The sequence below is a fragment of the Oculina patagonica genome, chromosome 11 (assembly GCF_052425735.1).
Source record: "Oculina patagonica isolate OP01 chromosome 11, crgOcupat, whole genome shotgun sequence".
In the NCBI taxonomy this organism is placed as follows: Eukaryota; Metazoa; Cnidaria; class Anthozoa; order Scleractinia; family Oculinidae; genus Oculina; species Oculina patagonica.
Genome location: NC_135768.1, coordinates 14,919,844 through 14,941,167, shown reverse-complemented (window position 1 = coordinate 14,941,167; position 21,324 = coordinate 14,919,844). Strand labels below are relative to the sequence as shown.

The 21,324-nt window shown below is 36.8% G+C and overlaps 1 protein-coding gene across 2 annotated transcripts; it reads left to right on the top strand.

Moving 5' to 3' along the window:
* Positions 1-345: 345 nt before the first annotated feature.
* Positions 346-21,120, top strand: LOC144629536 (uncharacterized). 2 transcript variants are annotated; one of them, XM_078487766.1, is made up of 6 exons: positions 346-460; positions 1,062-1,121; positions 10,509-10,760; positions 12,165-12,267; positions 18,744-18,844; positions 19,663-21,120. In XM_078487766.1, the coding sequence occupies exons 2-6, from the start codon at positions 1,062-1,064 to the stop codon at positions 19,861-19,863; spliced, it is 717 nt and encodes a 238-aa protein (XP_078343892.1). In that variant the 5' UTR covers positions 346-460; the 3' UTR covers positions 19,864-21,120. The 2 variants fall into 2 exon arrangements, with proteins under 2 accessions (XP_078343892.1, XP_078343893.1); XM_078487767.1 differs by lacking the exons at positions 346-460; positions 1,062-1,121 and adding an exon at positions 9,923-10,048.
* Positions 21,121-21,324: the final 204 nt, after the last annotated feature.

Here is a 21,324-nt window from a genome sequence, read left to right as displayed (position 1 = left end):
TTCATTTTGTTGATTTATTAGAAAAAAACACCCACATGTTTAGCCATTATGGTTTCAAAAAAGTAAGAAAATTACGTTTAATCTGCTAAATATAGTATTTCAGCCTTCTTTTTAACAAAATACACGTATCTGTAATCTTTATTTACCAATGTCACTTAAAAAAACAAGACTATGTTTCAAAAAGCTTTTCGCCTTACTGAAGAATCTCTTAAGATTGCCATTCATGTGAATGGCATTTTCCTCTTAATTAAAAAACCATGTGTAACTGATTATCACCATAAAAGACAGGTTTCCTGAAATTACCTTGTTAATAATCATTATTTAAAGTGCGCTTTTGCGAACAGCCTGGATCACTTGAGTCCCTGGCGTCATTCGACACAGTCGGTTTCAATTTCACTGAGTTCACTATCCTGGCAAAACCGGAATACTGAATCAAGAAAGTTGTCCAACGTACATTAAGGTAAGAGCTTAAACTTGACAGGATTTATCAAAAAACAAAACATAAAAAAAGACTAATTGTACTGTAGAAAGAAAGTTGTTCGTTTGCATCGATAGAACACAACTTGTTTCCAAGTTGCTCTCAGAAGACACTTAACACGTGGGGAAAGGAATGGGTTCTCAAAAAAGCATCTATATCCTAGAATATTTGATCACTCACAATGTGGATATTTGATGAACTGGATTGAGTTTAAACTACACTGTAATTCAAGATCAACTTCGCTCTGCGTAGGAACTGCGGACCGTCAAAAAATAGTTTACAATGGTCATTAAGCTTACAACTTCCTGTACAGAGTGTTTGATATTCACATTTTGATTCAAAGTGGAATGAACGAAGGAACGCAGATTATTGTTTCAGTTCAATAAAAATATAAAGCTGGATTCAATTCAAAAGAACAGAATATCAAAAAACAGAGATAATAAAAAACAAAATACTGTAAAATGATGCATGCAAATTTAGTGTGTGTTATCTTTTTGGAGTAAAAGATGTTATAATAAAATAATAAAACAAACGTGTGGGCAACCAACAAGTTACTGCTGTTTGTGTTTGTCTTGACTTTAAGATGGCAAGCCGCAGAATTCTCAATAGACGTTCTACCGAAGGACCATGCCTTACGAACAGGGTATGTAAAAATCTATTTAACTTAAGCTTGAGCGAGAGTGTTTTGCTTTTTAAAAGGGACTATGTCACTGGCATTTCCGCAGATTTTTTATCCGCTAAATTGTTCTGAAATTAGTGGTAGGCAACTTAACCCCTAAATAAACATGATAATTTTTGAACTTGCTAAAGGAATATATAGTCTTAATTTGCTGATAGAAATCAAGCTACGGCTATAAATGTCGATATTTCGAAGACGTGCAGAAACAACTTGAAAACTTTTGTCTAACTTTTTCAATTGCAATCCGTTTCCATCCGAGTCATTCGAAGCCAAAGATGCTCGTTAACATTTTCAGTGCTCTAATATAGCAATTTTTTAAAAATGGATTATTGTTTTTAAAATGTTTCCTGCGACACAAATATAAATTTTGGCGGTTCAAAAATCAGTTTAAATCCGTGACATAGTCCCTTTAAACGTATTAACTTTCCAAGAGTGATCAACATCTGAATTCCTTCCACAATATCAATACATTTTGAAGCAGACAGGTGAGAAGAATTAAAAAAATTATCAACAGAGAGAAATTGTCTTTGTGTACCACTAAATTATCAGTGTCCTAGGGTTTCTTGAAAACCTTGCTTAGCGCAATAAACAATACTAAATGAAGTACTGCTCAATAGCTTTCAATTAAATGGTTACACACTAGGGTTTTCGTACACCGACGCAAAAGTTCTAATCACCACAATCAATACAATCATTGTACAGCATAATTAACAGTCCCAAATGCAAGTTCTGCTCAATAGCTTTCATTTAAATGGTCACACACCAGGGTTTCCGTCCACCGACTGAAAAGTCCCAATCACCTTGTTCAGCATACCCTCGGTGGCAGAGGCAGCCGGCCGACGATGCTTGGCCTACAACCGATCCCGTAGTTTCCGCAGCGCACAAGAATAAAACCCTGATATTCAGGTTATATACAGCATAATTAACTGTCCCAATTGAACGCTAAATAGCTTCCATTTGAATGGTCACACACTAGGATTTCATCAGCAGACTCAAGCAGACTTAAAAGTTAGAAACATCTTTTACAGGATAATGAACAGTCCCTAATGGGAGTACATACTACTTATTAACCGAGAGTGAGGTCATTACGGGGAATCTCAGACCGAGGCCTTGATGTATGACCGAGCGACAGCGAGGTCAATACATCAGGTCGAGGTCTGGTTCCCCTGTAATGCCGAACGGACGAGGTTAATAAGTTATTTATTATATGGCCTTTTAGCACTATTCAAAAAAGAGTATAATCAAGGGAAAAAAACACTGGAGGTAAAACTCGCTCTCTGTGGCTCTCTTCGTCGCTCATACTAAAGAAGTATCGGTATGCTTATATTTTTCTTTCAGTTATTGAAAAGATAGTTATATTTTGTCGGCATTTTTTGTTGTTTTTGCCCCCTCGCTAGCAGCTTTTACTCACAACTCAAAAAACCGTCAAGCTGAGAAAAACTTTCATAATGCCCGGTCATTACAAGAAAATAATGCCCGCTCAGCAGCCAATCAGCGCGCGTACTATTGTGGCCATATAATAATGCTCGATAGCTTTCACTTAAATGGTCAAGGCTAGGTTTTCATCCACAAACTCAAAACTTAGAAGCCACCCGGAACAGCACGATAAACAAAACTACATGAAAAGTACTGCTTAATAGCTTTCACTTGAACGGTCAAACAACAGAGTCTCATCCACAGACTTAAAAGATAGAACCACCTTGTGCAGCATAATAAACAGTACCTAAAGGAACAAAGGTTCAAAACAACTTTAAAGATAGAACCACTTGTAACCAATAAACATACACCTGAAAGTGCTGCTTATCAGCTTCTATTTGAATGATCACACGCTAGCTTTCATCCACCGAGGCAAACGTTACAACCGCCACACCTTATACACACAAAATTAATGCTAAATAAAAAAGCTTTCATTGTGAATGGTCATAAGCAAGGATTTAAAAGCTGGTATTACCTCCACTTGTTTAGCGTCATAAGCAAAAACACATGAAAATACTGCTATTTATTCAATAGCCTTTATTTGAATGGTTACACATTAGAGTAAAAACCACATTAATGTAACTATGTTTTGACTCCAGGAAAAATACGGCTAATGTAGAATCAGTGTGTGGTTCTCTACTTGTCCAAAGGTTTCCCCATCTTACTAAAAACCAACGCTGTTTCCAGTTTTTTAAAATTAATTTCGTCTGGCACATTGTCTACACATCAGCATGCACTGTATTGTTACAAACGATGAAAGTTTAATTTATGTTTTAAAAACAGGCCAAAAAAAAAAACCGCAGATCAGCACGAGATACATTTTCATCGTTTTGGTCACATGTTTTTCAATTAACGACGGGCTGTCAGCTTTCTCGCACCAGACATACGCGAAAGATCTTATAATTAATTGTAGAATTACTACAATTTAAGTCTTTGCACTGTTGAACGCAAAGATCGCATTACCATCTAGCAACTCCATCATTCTTCATCTTAAGGCCTTTAGTTCCACACTTGAAATTTATAGTTTCCTTTAAGAGTACACACATGTAAAACGTTTCACTTTAATCACACTTGTGAACAGCGTTCGTTAAAAGATCGCAAAGATTCTCTTTTATGTGCAATTCCTGGACGGGCACTAAAATAATTATGTTTACAAACCACTGATCAAACTCTACAATACACTTATAATTTAACTCTGTTGGTTACATTTTACATTTTTCAAGAGGTGGAATTTTTTTTTACTTTTTGTTAGTCTTTATCGCCAGCTTGTGCAAAATCCTCAGAAAACAAAAATTGAAGCGTGTTTTTCAAAGTGCTTTTTTAAATAAACAACAATCGAAATTGAAATTTTGGTTCCTTTTATTATTGGCAGCATTATTTCAAGCTAATAAAGTTGCATTAGCCTCTCAGAATATTCTGTAGAGAGGAAAATGTTTTATTGACGAAACTATGAAAGCTGCAAAAACAGTGCAAATGTGTTCGCTTTAGTGTTTCAATTAAACAAACTGAACTTTCAGGTTTTCTTAATTAAGCATCTACATACTCGATGAAATCAACTTTCGTTGTACCATTGTAAGAGCTTTGACCGAAGGGATGCTCCCATTTTAATCCTGAAAAAGCATAAAATTGAAACTTGGATATCTAGTATACTGATACCTCAAGCTGCAGTGTATCAAAATTTAGACAGAATAAAAGTAGAAGCCTATATTTATGGTGTAATTATTTTTTCTTTCATACACCCGTTTTTTTTTCGTCTAGATCTAAATGAAGAAATTCCTTGTTTGTATGTTGCTAAGAAACACTCGAAGAATGTAGGAATGGAAGGACACGAACCAGCTGTCGATCAAAACACACGCCCACGGCACACGTTTCCACAGAGCTTAATTTCTCGTTTTTCCAAAATAGTCCTTCTTCTAATATCTTGGGGAGAAAGAGAATATCCTCTCTTTGGTCTCTAATAATCTTAATGATGATGATAATATTTTAGGAGCATCCTACAGGGTTACAACATGAGTTGAAGTACGGCAAAACTCGAAGCAGCTGCAGAAACACTCGCCTACGGCTCGTGTTTCCACAGCATTGTATCTTTTTGCAAAAAAATCCTTCTGTTTTGAAGAGATAGAACATTTCCTTCCTTTGGTTTCAATAGCGTTACGACATGAGTGGGTGTTTAGGAGGACTTGAGGACAGCCACCAACTGCTTTTGTAGCCAAATCTTTTCTTGTTTTACCTAAATATTCCTTCTCCAATTGTGTTGGGATGAAAGAAGACTTCCTTTCCTTTGGTTTAATAGAATTATAAGACAATAAGTGTTTGGAAAACTCAAAACAGAATACTCACCTACAACTTGTCCATTCTCAGCATTTGCTATTTTTTTCTAAAATGTTCCTTATTCTTCTTTCATAGTCAGATAGAACAGCACGAGTTATAGCACCAGGGCTGTAACTAGAAAGAGGCAAGACAAGGCACTTGCCGCGTCTAAATTTTTTACCAAAAATTAAAATCCCCAGTTGATCAAGATTGATTTTTCTCATGAAATTCCTCATGAAAAATATCTCTGAAAGAGATTCAGAGTTTCTACCTTTAAAAATTTTCTGGAGGGCATGCCCCAGAACCCACAATCAAGTTCTTGCCTCGTCTATGGCAAAGGTCTAGTTACGGCCTTCAGCACAAGTGGATGTTTGGGAAAACTTTTTAAAGCTGCTTGAAAGAACATTTGCCAACTGCTTGTGTATCCACAGCTTAAATGTTGCTTATTTACTTCCTTTGAGAAATAGAAAATAGCTTTTCTTTCATTTCCACGGAGTTGTATCACGGGTGGTAGTCAGAAGGGGAAACCCAAAATACTCTTCCTCTGTGTTCATTCTTGGAGAGATTGAAACTTCCTTTTTCTGGCGTCTATAGCTACGGAAACACTAGTCTGTGGGACAACCCCCCCCCCCCCCCCCCCTCGGGGCACCTGCGAGAACACAAACCTACGGTTCACGTTTCCACAGTTTTGTCGTCTCACAAAAACCCACCCTTGTCAAGTATAACTGGAAACAAAAAAAAACACGGAAAATCTATTGTGAGTCCTTCTGTACAAAATATCGTTCTTTCTTCCTTATGAATTTTTGTCACTTGTCGAGTACTGTTCTATAAATTCAAAAAATTACCGCAACTGTCTAGTTCTTTATCCCTGATGTCTAGGTCTGTTTTTAAGGAACTCGTAATCAAGCTAAAAATACCAGATGACAGCGGGCCCCTAACTAAGCTAACATTGATAAGACAGGACGACACTCATTTCTGGCTGTTAAAGACGCGTTTCATTGCTAATTAAAAAACTACGTGTAGACGCTACAAAATGTTATCTTTAGAGCACTTGATATTCTAAACACGTTTTGAAATAAGGAAGTGTTCCTAGCCGATGCGTGTTCAAGCGTAATTGAAATTCAAAGCACGAAGCTAAAATACGTAAAAAAAAAATAAAAAAATAAAAATAAAAACAGGCAAATAGAAGAGCAAGCAATGATAAAGGAACAGGTTAAATACTGCGATGAAAAGGCGAGAAATTTCCTTACTGATTATGGTCAACTTTAATATCCGTTCTGAGAGTCTAGCGGTACAGCATGACTTTATGAAGAAAAATGGCTAGAAGGGGTGAAAATGGGAAAAAAAAGACCACAAAAATGATAGAAAGTAAGCTTCGTATTGATCTTTAATGCAGGCTTGTTGCATACTTTTATGCAACAAGCCAATTTACGAGATGAAACGTGGACAAGAAACGCATTTTAAATTGGGTATTTAGCAACCGTCGGGAGTTCGGGGATAAGAGGGTTAGTCTATGACTCAGGGATATGTTAACAAGTACTTATGATACAAATAGGTGTTGGTCAACGTTTTTCGAGACTAACTAAATTACTTATTTTGATACCAAAATTATCATACCACCCGTAAAGCCCAGCTGACGCAATCCTATAGAAAGCATTACTACGACCCGACATGCGTGGGGTCGGACTGGCTGACGTGAGCTGTTCCGAAAACAGTCGTCCAGCACGAATATGCGTTTAGGCCTGGCTAAACGAGGAAAAATGTTTCCAGAAACATTTGTAGCACGCGCATGTTTTCCCAATGTTTCTCAGTTTTGCCACACGGGAAGCACTGTTCAGTTCCAGCGTTAATTTTGTTTCCATGAAGCAACTTTTACTTCTACTACACGGAGGAACATTTCGTGTTTCTGCGCGACATGGCAGTGGGAACATGGCAAAATGGGAACATGCATCCTGCATGTTTCTGGAAACATCTTTCCTCGTTTTGCGCGGCCTTAAGGGCGGGCAGGACAGGAATTATTTAGCCTTCGGTCATTTTGCGCAGACTTCGCCATGCAGGTCCAAACGGCATAACCTTGAGCCAATTTTTTTTCCTGTACAGCCCTCCCACTCAGTCATTTGGAAAAAAAATATTTTCTTGACAAATGTTTTGGCGATAAATTGGAACGATTTTCACAAAAAGGGATAAATTAACGGAATTTAAGCAAGTTGATAAATTTCTGTTTTCCCATAGTCTTGGCCTTTCTAAAAGTCCTTTGCGATCTTTTTCGAGTTCGTTCGTTCGCTCGCGAATTTGTCACTTGCCGGTCGCGTGTTCGTAACCAAACGCTTATAAAAACTCGTCAAAACCTCGAAGGAAGTTAGTCATATTTTTGCTGATCCTGACAAATCTATTTTCTCTACTTGTTGTTGTAGTCCAACTTGCGTACTCACATGAGTTCCTCAGTACAGAGGTTTTACGGTTCAAGGAATGGTTGAGGCTATATCGCTCAGTTTGTAGTGTTTTTTGTAATGAAAATGATCCTTCCTGTATTTGCGTTTTGAATGCACTACACATTAACAACCTTAAGTTAGCCGTTAGTTAGGAAATTTTCTTTCGACAAGCCATATTCCTACCTAAAGGTCGTACTCGTAACAGCAATTCTACAGTTTCCAAAGCAATAAATATTCCTCTAAAAAGTTATATCCGGATTAGTTATTGACAAAAATGATGTTTCACGGATGTGATCTTAAGTCTGTTTTCTAAGTATTGTTCATAATTACGTATTTCACGTCCTACTCGTATTAAACACAAAAAGACTGAATGAAATATCAGCCACATTGATTATCAACAGGTGAAAAGTAATTATCACCCTTTAGAAAGCAAACGTGGCGCGCCAGTTACATTAATTATCACACGGTTGCATTATAATAGTGGGCAGTTATTAAGTTATCACCCTAATAGACTGACAAGTAAGGCCAGATATGAATTTCTTGTATGACGGCGCGTTCAACATCAGTAAACTCGAGGAAGTATAAAGCTAAAGATGAATTTTTGTTTGATAAGCCACGCAAATTTTGGAAACAAAAGCATATAATTAAATTATTAAATGTACGCCCAGCACCTTTGATTCACGGAAGATAGAACTCTTGAGATATTCACTAAGGAAGGTTTCTTTATGTGCAGTCGAAAGAGTCACGCACCAAAATTAAAGCTTAAAAAGTTTGCGACCATCAATGTTTAACATATTTTTAAACAACAACATTTAAATCAATAGTCAAAATACTTTAAAAGTATTAAGGAAAACAGTAAAATTTCGCCTTAGTTAGTTTAGTTTTTCAATATATATTTTTTTCAAACAGTTTAAAATGCTAAAAGATATAAATAGTGTTTTCTTTTTAAACTGTGCGCATCAATTTATTCCCTTAGGCTGTCCGCCTTTTGAAGTGGCTGTTCCGAGGAACTATTAGCGACATTTAGGAAAAAAGAAAGCCAAAAACCGTTTAAGCATCGATATCGCGAAAAGTCCCGCCTTCAGAGGGTTTTTCACTGTAGTTTGAGACCGTTAAATGCTTTATGAATAACCCGCATATGAGCGTCAAATGTCTAGATTAGGCTTTCTCAATGGCAGGAACTACAATACAGAGATAAATATATAAGTAAACGGCGAGACGGCTTTTCTATTGTCTTTTTACAATGAACACACGCCGGCGAAAGAACCAGAATATTAAACCTTTGTTTTATGTTAAAAGTTGTTGTAAGGCCTCATTGTACAGGGAGGGCCTGCTAACATATTGTCCTGCTTGTTATTAAACATGTTTGAAGTTGAAACAGCTAAGAACTATTCAATCCACTTTTCGATACTCAAAGCTCCATTTATTAGGCTTGTGCTAATGGCTTTCAATGGCTTGGGCTCGCAAGATTTTGAAATTTTAATGACCGAACCACTCATATGTTTTCACCTGTCTTGCCGGAACACGTGGAGGTACTAACACGATATCAAATTTAATTTTTGCGTCAGAAAATAAAATAACTACTTGTAAAAGTGCAAGAAAAGACAAACCATATGTGAGCCTGGCGCTTTCGTTAAGGCGTCAAAAACACCTCGATTTAACTGAGTTTATTCTTAATTTTTTAGTTGAGTTTATCTCTGTCTCAAATTAATTAAGTTTGGAAATTTAAGCCCACCTTATAATTACTTGTAAAAGAGCAAGAAAAGACAAACCATATGTGAGCCTGGCGCTTTCGTTAATGTTTCCAAGGCGCCAAAAACAGCTCGATTTAACTGAGTTTATTCTTAAATTTTGTCGTCATTACTTTATTTTTAGTTGAGTTTATCTCTGTCTCAAATTAATTAAGTTTGGAAATTTAAGCCCACCTTTTTTTGCTTTGCATATTAAACGTTTAGGTTAAGCTCTTGCTAAATTCAAATGACTAATCTTAAAAGCGCTGTATTAAGGGGTTCGACGCGTCTTGTGAAAATTCGAACTGCGACTTTTGAACTTCTTTAAGTTAGCTTCAAAATTTAAGACTTTCATTCCAGTTCAAATTAACCTTTATGGGTGAAGCCCACTCTTTTTGTTTCAAACAAAGGGGACAACAATTGACTGACAACCCAGGCTTGATGAAATTCAAATACTTGATCTGAAATGAAGCCGACTAGAAATTTAATGCCTCAACGAAATGATCCCAAAATTAGAGCATAACACAAACAAAAAAAAGAGTAAATTCTAAGGACCACTTGTAGTAAAACAGCGTTTATTTTTCGTGAGAGACGAACTAGAGGAAGTTGTGTAATCTCGAAACCGATCGCTCAAACTTCCAAGTGACTGTCATATATAGTTATCGGATATTAGGAAGCGTAAAAAAATATGACATGATGTTTGATAAGTATGACCATTTAAGGCATAACCACTTTTTAAAATATTTCAATAAGAATATTCCTCCACCTGCGATCTACCTCAGGGCAGCTCATATAAAACCAAGCTTCAGGAGACAGCATTGTCATTATTCCGTGGTAGTGAAAACTACTCTTGTCTAGCAATAGCATCTCAAACTTCTAGCGCCGTTTAACTTGCCAACTGAGTCGCCGCAAAATGAACACAAGTTTAACTATATCAAAATGGGTAAGATTTGTTTATATTTTTATAATTTTTTTTTTCATGTTTTGAACCTGAATGATTATTGCTGAAGTTGCTAAATATTACATCTCTTTGTTAAATAAAACTTTGTTGTGCTTTCATAATCATTTCAAAAGCTTTCTAAACATTTTTATCGACTGTTTGTGTTTTTAATGTCGCAGAGGAATGATCTGATTCCGTCCTGTTAAATTTTGTGCCCAAACTTTACTTAAAAGAACAAATTTCGCAGCGCGTTTCCAGTGATAATGCATATCTTTGCTCCATCGCTACTATGTGGACGCTGAAAACAAAAAAGTTAGTTATTATTCTAGAAATAGCTGTTAGTTTATGTTAACTTTTAACAAATATTCAATTCTAGCCTCTCAGCCACCGCGGCAGCAAAAAAATGATAATGTTAAGATAATAAAAGTCACAAAGTTTTCCTGTTATGTTTTTCCACCAACAGATTATATTTGTCCTAGCTTTCTTCGCCTACACAATCACCTTCATAAATGGCCATCCAAGTGCATTCTCCTGGACGCCGAAGGATTCCGAAGATGACGTCAGATCCCGAAGCCTTTCGTATGGCGATGTACCGACTTTGGACGATTACGAAGAACTAAATGATGAGTACGATTTCAATACTTTAGACGCCGATGTCGAAGACGACTTTTCGGAGTACAATTTTATGCACAACAATAAAAGAAGCCCTAATTCTGTAAGTATGCGCAGATTCTTTTTTTTTTTTTTTTCATTTTCTATACTAAGGTACTTAAAAGTTCACTAATGCTTTAAATTCATGCTGTTTTCGTGGGTTTTATTCTTCTTAATCTTTCTTGAAAACTCATCAACGCAGTTCCTAAACAAACTAAACTGCATGTCGCCTTGCTTTGGGTATTGTCTCGATTTTCAACAAGGTTTCAAACGGTTACCATTTATAAATTAATTTCCTCTTGCTGGCTCTAATGAGTAATCAAAGGCCAACACACCTGTTAAAATACATTGTAGAACAGTTTAATCATTTTTTATAATGCTATTTCAATGTCTGTATAAAGGTTTAAAGAACCCGCAAAGATAAAAATATCTTTGTTCTATGTTATAGAAAAAATAAACTGAAAATAAATGGTCGGACACTTTGCTATATTGATGAGCTTTAACGGCGAGCAATTTAGACTAAACATGCGTTCTTGAAAGCGTCACGAAGTGAAAAAACTGTTTGCTCAAGACGATTAATTAATATGAAAAAAACAGGTGTTCTATTTCTAATATTCGAAAAACTATTAAAGGGACTCTGTCACGGCCGAGTTAAGTTTATTTTATTAAGTTTTGCCAAATACTCGCTATGAAACTTAATCTTTTCAAAGAAATTATGGATCTAAATGACAAAACCATAGCTTTATTGCAACCATATGTGTCTCCTGGGCGTTCTAATTTTAATGTTGCAACCATACAAGATTAACTTTGAATACTTGTTCAGCCTAACAATCTTTCAAAAACCCCGTTTAAATCTTCGTCACTTTTAGCCATCTGTACCTTATTTTGTATCTGCTGTGTTATTGAAATGTTTCTTCACTGTTTTAAGAGGTTATTTTTATATTTCATCGAAATTGATGGTCATTTCCCATGCCTAAATTTGGCTTAAATCCGTGACACAGTCAGAAAGTTTAAAAGCTGTGCTCATTTTTAATTATGTTTCTATTGATGAAAACGAAAAAAAAATGGCATACTTTCTGGCGTGTTTTTATCGGTTCACAGATAAAGTTCCTTTTCGTGAAGAGGGACTAAGGGCTCTGGTACCCAGCGAGTTTCGTCATAGCGGGCAATTCTCGTCCCCAGATTGTAAAAAGAGACAATGAGCTCTGGGATGAGTGGGTATAAGTGGTTGACAATTTGATATGTTAAATTATAACCTGACAGCCTTTATACTATAAACAACATCACATTGTCCTGCGTCTGAAAATGACTTCATTGCTAAAATCGATATCCTGACCTCGAATACGTTCGAAAAGTTTTCTTTTTGTCGCCATGGACCTATTTTGTTGTTTTGGGCGTTGTTGTTCCCTTAATTTTAGCATTAATCCCAGGTACAATAAATATTTATTCAATACTATTATTTTTTCAGAGAGGCGATAAGAGTTACAAAAATAAAGCTGGTTATTACCTGGTTGAAGGTCCTAACCACACAGTCACCGGAACACAAGACCTGTCGAAGTGTTACACAAGTGGTAAGAAAAAAATATTTAATATTCTACCATGTTTACAGTTAGTATGTTACATGCAAACAAATTTTCCTCGCCAAGATTTAGATGACAAGTTTTATCTGCTCATGTGAACCTCAAAATGTGAAAATATTTTCTCTTTGTCCAATAACTGGTCAAGTAGAAACAGTTGGTCGTGTGCATGGTTAAAAAAGGTAAACTTGTCGCCCGGTTAGCTCAGTTAACGTTGGTAGAACGCCAGACTGCTGTGCGGGAGGTCTCGGGTTCGACTCCCAGACCGGACCATAACTCAGGGTCTTAAAATAATTGAGGAGAACGTGCTGCCTTTGTATTGCTACATCTGCTAATGGTTAGATGTTCTAGTCTTCTCGGATAAGGACGATAAACCGTAGGCCCCGTCTCCTGCATCTTCAGTGTATATGGTCAGCAGGAGATAGATTTAGATGACAAGTTTTATCTGCTCATGTGAACCTCAAAATGTGAAAATATTTTCTCTTTGTCCAATAACTGGTCAAGTAGAAACAGTTGGTCGTGTGCATGGTTAAAAAAGGTAAACTTGTCGCCCGGTTAGCTCAGTTAACGTTGGTAGAGCGCCGGACTGCTGTGCGGGAGGTCTCGGGTTCGACTCCCAGACTGGACCATAACTCAGGGTCTTAAAATAATTGAGGAGAACGTGCTGCCTTTGTATTGCTACATCTGCTAATGGTTAGATGTTCTAGTCTTCTCGGATAAGGACGATAAACCGTAGGCCCCGTCTCCTGCATCTTCAGTGTATATGGTCAGCAGGAGACGTTAAAGAACCCACACACTTATCGCAAAGAGTAGGGCATGGCATGTTGTGGTCTGGCCTAATTAATCGGGCGTGGCCGATTTATAGTTTACCCTTTGGTCGTCCTAGACGATAGTCTCCTGTCGGCTAAAAACGACGGGGATAGCCTGGGCCAATCGGTTTCATTTCAGTTTTGATAGTAATAAATCGGTGTAGGAACACTGGGTCGACTTTTGGGCTAATCTGCAATCTGGTTCTCTTCTTTGCTTCGGCGGGAGGACAGAGAAAAAAGCTTAAGGGGTAAAGTACTAATAATCACCATTGTGAAACTGTAGTTGCTTTGACAAGTTGAAGCTATTTTTGTAAATAAAAGGGGTAACGTCATTCATGTCACGCAATGTTTTTGTGGGAAACTTTGAAACTAGACGCTTTACTGGTTTCTACAAATAGCAGTGTGATCTGGCGGTACATTTTTTTGAGGCGGACTCCACTTTAAAACTATTTTTTATATATTTAGCAAGAAGTGTGTCGATTTTCATTTCCGCACAGTTGGGCGTCAAAGTCGCCTGTCACAAAGAGTAGAATGTTTGCACAACATGTTTTGGATATATTTTAGATTTGACTAGTGACGTTAGTAAGACACTTCTCAAGACGTCAGCAAAACATTGGCAATGTACAGTATTGGTGTGAACTTGAATGGAATTTTTTACGAGATCAGTAAAGCTGACTTCAAAATGAAAACTTCGAATAATTATAATTAAATACCAATTGAATTTTAGAAGAGAAATTCCGGAAGTGACATCTGTGTTCAAAATAAGAATTTTTGTATAACTTAAAGTTCCGAAAAAAAAGACCACATGTTTTGTAAAAATCACAGACAAACATGATCAGGAAAACAAAACAGGCCAATGGGTTTTATTCACGAAAATACAACTTTCTTAAGAAAGAGTTTGTAAACAAGACAATGGAATCGAATTACATTTTAAACGAAATTTGCATACATTTGAACTTGCAAAAAAGAAGTATCTCTGCCGAGACATAATAGCGAGACCTTACATTAATAATTATTGTATTCTGATCTGATTGTTATTTTTTATGCATTAACTATTTGAAAGTGGTTCTCATTGATGAAAACAAAACGGTTTTTCATTCACTGCTTGAAGTATTTATAGACGTGAAAACATTCGCTTAATCAAATTACATTCTGCACGAAATATTTTGTATCCATTTGTCCCGAAACTTTGAGGAAATTGAAATCTTTGTTGGACAGTACTTATACCTAATCGTACCTTTTTGGTACGCTTCGGTAGCATATCAGGCGAGTTTGGTCGAGCCATGGTTCGTATTTTGGCGAGACGCAGTCGAGCCAAAATACCCATGGCGAGACCAAACGAGCCTGATATGCAGCCGAAGCGTACCAAAAAGGTACGATTAGGTATTTACCGTACCCAAATTCAGCCAAAAACCCGGTTATATTTATTGCTCTGTTGAAGCCATGCTTGCAAGGTACGTACTGCAAATTGTGTTGACTTGGTCTTCAACACTTTTACAAAGTTCCTCTTCTGCCTTTTTTTCCACTCGTTTGTTTAGAGTTTCATTTTCTAAATTTTCAAAATCAAAATTAAGTGAAAAATTTGGAAATTCCGGCTCCATTTTTTTCAGTCTGAATGTCTCAGTACTCGTCGGCAAACATCGCGCAATTGGCGAGCGCGCTCAAGTTTAGTTTTGGCAGGAAGGTTTTTCTCTTTTTACGACCCGCTAAACACCGCTAAATTTAAATTACGAAGTTCTGTTTTATCGGTAAAATCTCTTTTCAATTCATCGCACAGTAACACTACTTTACTTCAAAGTGACCGTGATATGGTGGCATATCAGGCCAGTGACTTGATATCGTAGGATATCAGGACAGTAGATCGCGCTTCTGATTGGCTACTTGCGAATTTGGGTACGGTAATGCATAAAAGCAGTTCATAGAATTGAATAAAAAGATAAGAACCATATTGATAAAGGAAATTTTAAAACTTTATTTTGGCTCATTTTGACGAAATTCAGGATTTTCAAAGACTGCCAGTAAACGGCTGTATCTTGTCTGTCTCTAACGATTTTGCCACAGTTTCGAACGAGCTAATTTTTCAACATAATACCATGGTAGCGGACAGAAGTCGGTTCGTTCTGAATTTTTCAATACGGTATACAAGTTACAGGTCAATATACAGACCCTCTGTATAGTAAAAAACGTTTGGGAACAAACCATTGTGAACTTATTTTCTATGTTTGATCAGTAAAAATCCTTAGTACGACATGGGGTTTGTTATCAAGTTCGTTAGTACGTTAATACTGCAAGGTGTATAACCTCAGAGAATTATTTTCAAGTGTGTTTTGTTTTATTAGCGGTTTATACTCTAAGGTCTTGGTATGGGAGATCAAAATTAAGGCAAATTTCTGTTATTATCTGATTGCTTGGCACAGATTAGTACGATACTGAATTGGTTAAGAAATGTAAACAAACATTAAATTGAATGAGAGTAGAAAGGGAGGGACAGGTGAGGGTGAAAGGCTAAGGAGATGGAAAGGGAGGGAGAATTAAAATCCATGCTTGGTTATATCACGCAACCTTTGACTTCTGTTGTTTTCTCACAAGAACAAAACTTAAGGTGGGGTTCTACCTGAATTTGAATGGAACTTTAAGAAATTTAAAGAAGGGATTGAAGAAAAGAATGGAAACACCACCAAACAGTTGACCCCCTCCGGCAAGAGCACTCCGGGTTGTCAGGAGACTGTTTGGTGTCCGTCCACCAATTTTTAACTTCAAATTCAAATTTTAAAATCACATTAAATCTCCAATATTTCTTATTTGTCTAAATTTTACTAATCCTTTGAGAAAAACTATCGCCTCCCAGACATCCCCCAAAATCGTCCAAAAATTAACAAAATACTGCAAAACAAATATATATGGGATAAGTAAAGCTTTTTTGGATTCCTTAAAACGCGGGTGAAATGGTTTTCAGTGTTTTCCAGCCCTTATACTTTGGGTCAGTACTACTATTCATCACCAGTTGCTATTACAGTAATGGTATGAAACAAATACCTAATCATTGGTCAATAAGTTGTGATCATTTTCTTGACAATAGTAGTTACCTGATAAAGAGTTGTATACTGTTCCATTAAAGTGTAAGGGCTGGAAAATACTGAAATGCGTCAGCCACCTAAAGCGTTGGAAAAATTGGTATTCAGGTAAAAACCCTGCCTTTATTAAGCATTGCGAAAAGGCTGCACTTTGCTTAGTGTTACAAATATATATTTTCTAGACGTCTAGTTCAATCGTTTATTTGTATTGTGCGAAATATATTTATAAATTGAGACCATTATGTCATTAAGTAATAATGCAATCTTGAAAACATTCCAGATTTTCATTATTAAATAGAAACACGAAAATTAAAAATTTGGGAAAACAAGCCTGTCAAAATGACGTTGCCATGGTGATTTCAAGTTACTGGCACAATAAGTAATCCTACCAAATTATTGCGAGATAAATTTTAGATAAACTCGCAAAGTTTGGCAGCGTTTGGTTGAATCTTGAAAAAGTTATAAGCGTCCAAAGTCAGCGCGGGCCTCAAAAGCCCCCCGGGTCTGAATAGGTTTAAGTGACTGTTTTTCCAGTGATTTTTACTGTACTGTACCCTGCCTTTCAAGTCAAAACAGATAGCTAATTATTAAGCGCCCGATTTTAAGCTTCTCAAGCTTCTCAAGCTTCTTGTTCACATTAATCCATGGGTTGGGTGGATGGACGAGGTCATATACATGGACGGATAGCGGCTGCCAAAGGCGCCTGTAATAATTATGCTGATGTCCGATCTCGTCCCGTGCTTTAATTGTAAAGTGCATTGAGCTTCGGGAAATGCGCTATAGAAGTACATTACGTTACCATTGTCAAGGCATTACGAAAACTAGTTCCCAGATCTCTTGTTTCAAGATATTTTGCTGTAAAACGAGTACTACAACTTTAAAGAAAACCCGTCAACGGAACTCATTTTAACTTAGTCAGTTAGGCAACTTACTGTTTGTTCACACAATTAAATAAAAATTGTGAAAGAGACTAAACCAAAGCCAAGGAAAACTTGTTTACGGTGCTGTTTCATACAAGCCGATGTTTCAAGAAATCAAATGAAACGATTTCTCTGAGATTTTCTCCCAAGGTAATTAGATAGTACAAGATTCACTTAAGGCCAAAATGTTACTTGATCGAGCCTTGTGAACGTTTTCTCAATAATGTCTTAAGACTGCTTTGTTTTTGTTGTATTTTAGCACCTGAAAACTTCATCCAAAATTTTCTCGAAAAAGCTCTCATAGAAATTCTTCAAATTTCGCAGACCTTGAGAAAACTATGTCAAGTCCAAGATCTAGAAGCCTTTTTTTTTAAAATTATCCCTCTATTACAAGAAAATCGGTCTCGTGTAAAATGGGTGGTGACGTCATAATGTTGCTATGGTTACTCCGATTTCGATGAAACTTATCTCATTCGCGACTTTCATCTTTCTTTAGTACAGCTGTGATGATCGAGTTTCAGTCGGATTGTTTACGGTGGCGTACAAGTTGTTCAAAGTTGAAAGGTATCGTCACTCAAAAATCCGATCGAGCCACCTTAAATGCGAAAATGATTAACTGAGCATTTTATTGTTCGCACCAAAAATGACGAAGATGCCTCCTTTCTTCTTGGGATGAAGGCCGCCATGTTTTTTCATTACCATAAACGCGTGCACATGCAAGCTCACGAGAACAGCACTAGAGTCAATGATGCATTTATGGTGACGTGAGCCAACATTTATGCTGCAAAACAGTGTTGAGCCAGCATCGACCAAGATGGGTGGTTTATTTGTCTAATTAGAGCCGGTTTGCATGATTCCGGAATGACTTTCATTCCGGAACGAAACTTGTTCCAGAATGAAGTTCGTTCTGCATTTACATGACAAAGTAGACCGGTTCAACCAAAGGCATTTTCACGTGCGCGGTTTTCGCTGGAGATCAAAACAAGATGGCGCATAAATTGCGCGAGATCAAAACAAGATGGCGTATGTTTTGCGCAAACATGTTTTTGTGCCCATTAATTGCCGTATCTGCAATTTTAACGAGTAATTTGACCATAGCGCTGTTTCTTTGGGCTAAACAGTAAATGCTATTACGTTTTTTCACAAAGAATTCAAACTGTGGAGTCCGTATGCGGTTTCATGAGTTGCGATTTCATCTCGGAACGAAATTCGCTCTGTGTTTACATGATACCAAAATGAAATGACATTCCAGAACGAAACTTTCATTCCTGAATGAAAACCGGAATGAACTTATTCCGGAATGACCTGACTTTCTTCTCGGTGTATGTAAACAGATACAGAGAAATGTATGGGGATGGAATAAACTTGTTCCGGAATGAAAGTCATTCCAGAATCAAGTGTACAGGCCCTAACAATCTTTAACGACATTTCCTTTGCTCAAACGACCCAAACGTCACTCGAACATTTCGCCCAGGCGGGATGCTGACTAAGTCAAAAAAAATAAAATAAAATTTATGTTTATATATTTATTTTAAACAGCGCGTATCGAGGAGTTCGCGTCTGACCTGTGTACAGCCGCCCAATCACAGGCTAGTTCGCGTTCAACTTCAACATTTTCGACATTGCAATTTTATACAGTAGTTTCACTCTTTCGTTTTTAATTTTAGGAGTGTTTCAAGTGGGTAGAACCACATCAGGACCTTTCTTCAAAAATAAGGCCTCAGGCTGGTACTTAGCCATCAGTAAAGGCGGAACAGTCTACATGACGGTAAGAGCGAGGATTTCAATGATATTGAATTCAAAGACTGCGCACAGTCTTAGAAGAGAAGGATGGCCGAGCGGAACTGGAACCTCGCCTCCATTAATACACAGTCAAGCGACTTTCTGTTTATTTATGACTTTCTACAACATTTTTAAAACAACTACAAACAACTACCAGAAGTTGCATGCTGTGGTTTCGAGAAAGTCAAGTTCTTATCTACGGCGATTGGTAAAAAAAACTTTGTACAAATCGTACTGGCCTCGGCGCGCAATGTGTGCAGGGTAAAATGGGTCTTTCGGGACGCTTGACTTCACAACACAAACGTTTCCTATTGTTAGGAAAGCCACAATCGCCCCTCTTGAAAACGCTCTTTACAAATTCCCAAAGGGTTGGGGGTCATCCCTTTATAGCCGAAGAGTAAGGGTTAGTACACACTTTTGCATGCAAAATTTAAGACATTCTCCATACTTTTTCACGCAATTATTTTCTTTTTTCCAGACTTAAGGTTAATTGTCAAATCAAACCCCAAGAACAATGTCAGTGGGTAGGCTGGAGAGGGTTCTAACGAGTTTGCTATTGAAAATTTGACGTAATGAAGGTCGAAATTTGATCGACGAGCTGGCAACGATTTCAATTCTCAATAAAACACTTTTTGTAGCTTAGAAAAATCTCCAGACTTTTTTAATGTTCTGCAGACTTTATCTTTATTCTCAATACTTTTCCAGTTCTGGAAAAATAGATTTCCGCACGTTTTTTAAGAATTCTATACAAACCCTCCAAACGTTTTGTATAACACTACGATACACTTTTTTTTCTTCTTTCAGCCAAAGGAGAACGACGATACAAAGATCCACACGGTAGTAGATCAACATGACTTGAGCGTTTACTTGTACCGTATGTTTAACACAGCAGGCGGAAAAGTACGTTTATACCTCGACCTCGCTCCACAGAGTAGCACAGTGTACTCCGACTCTACCAGCAATACAACAAAATTTATTGTAAGAGGAGGTAAAAAAACCTGCTAAAGTCAGAGTGTACTAGGAAATTTTATCCATCTTTAAAAGCTTAATGAACACTTGAAAGTTTGAGATATGTATAAGTTGTAACTTAAGTTATGTTTTCACTGTACTGTTGCTAATATTTGATCGAGATAGATTGATGGATTGATTGAATGGTTGTTTGATGATTGATTGATTGATTGATTGATGATTGATTGATTTGTCGATCTCACGCTTCTTTGGTTGACAAAACAAGTTAATATGAAATCTTAAAAGTTTAAAGTTTATAACTCATATCCGATAAGTAGTTTCACTCTTTCTTGCTTTCTTTCCTTCCGATATCTTGAAATTGAAAGAAAATTTCGAGAAATATGCCAATGAAAATAGAGTATTTCCTTTGTATTTCAGTCGTATTTTGTTGTGGTTTTTGTCAATATTTATTTCCTGTTATTTAGAAAGTGCTCGTGCAAAAAAATGTTTTAAATCAATCAAACTAAAAAATATCGATTGGCAACAATATAGCGTGTGGTTGCAATACAGTGGAACCTCGATTTAACGAACCTCTTTATAGCGAAGTCCTCGATATAATTAACGAACAATATTCTTCGCCCCAGTAATAGTAAAATATATGGAAAAGAACCTCGATATAACGAAACCTCGTTATAGCGAAGATATTTTGCCAGTCCCTTGGCCCTTCGTTATATCGAGGTTCCACTGTAACAAGACGTATTTTAAGAGCAGAATAATCCCAACATAGTATGTAACCAAAAGCGAAGAATTTATAATAGTATTTTTGAATGACGACCTACCATCCAGCCAAAACAATACAAAGTAAAGTGAAGATTCACTCTTTCAGTCTCAGGTTCAAATTACAAATTCTCCATACCGACTACTATATATTTATAGCTTTAGATCGTGTAATTTGCCTGTTTTTCGCAATCAAAAAGCCTGCAACAGCCGTACAATACACGTCCGTTTCTTTGGATTGGCCAAAACACCTAAAAGGAATTGTACTTTACAACCATGGATTAACGTAAGCACAAAACAGTTAATACGTTTCCCACGAAGAGGTTCGACTTCTGTTGGCAAAACTCGGAATTTTTTCCAAGTATGGCTGTGCCAGTAACTAAAAAATCATTATCGTAAAAAACGTTAAGGTTAACTTAATCCGTATCAAAACGCACAAGATAGATACATGGTGCAAACAGTTCTATTTCATATCTAATTAGATAGGAGATTGTAAGACGAGAAATAAATAAAGTATATTAAAATTATAAATGCGAAGTTGTTGAACTGTCTTGTTGTTACTTGAATTTTTTTTCTTATGTTTTGCGGGTTGTGTTTTTTTTTTATTATCCCTGAAAAGAGTTTCTTCCACAAACTTAAACGTTAAATGTCCAATTATGGTTTAATCTACAGACTTAAAAAGGTTACAATTACCCTGCATAGGATAGTAAGCAGTAACACACGAAAGAATTACTCAATAGC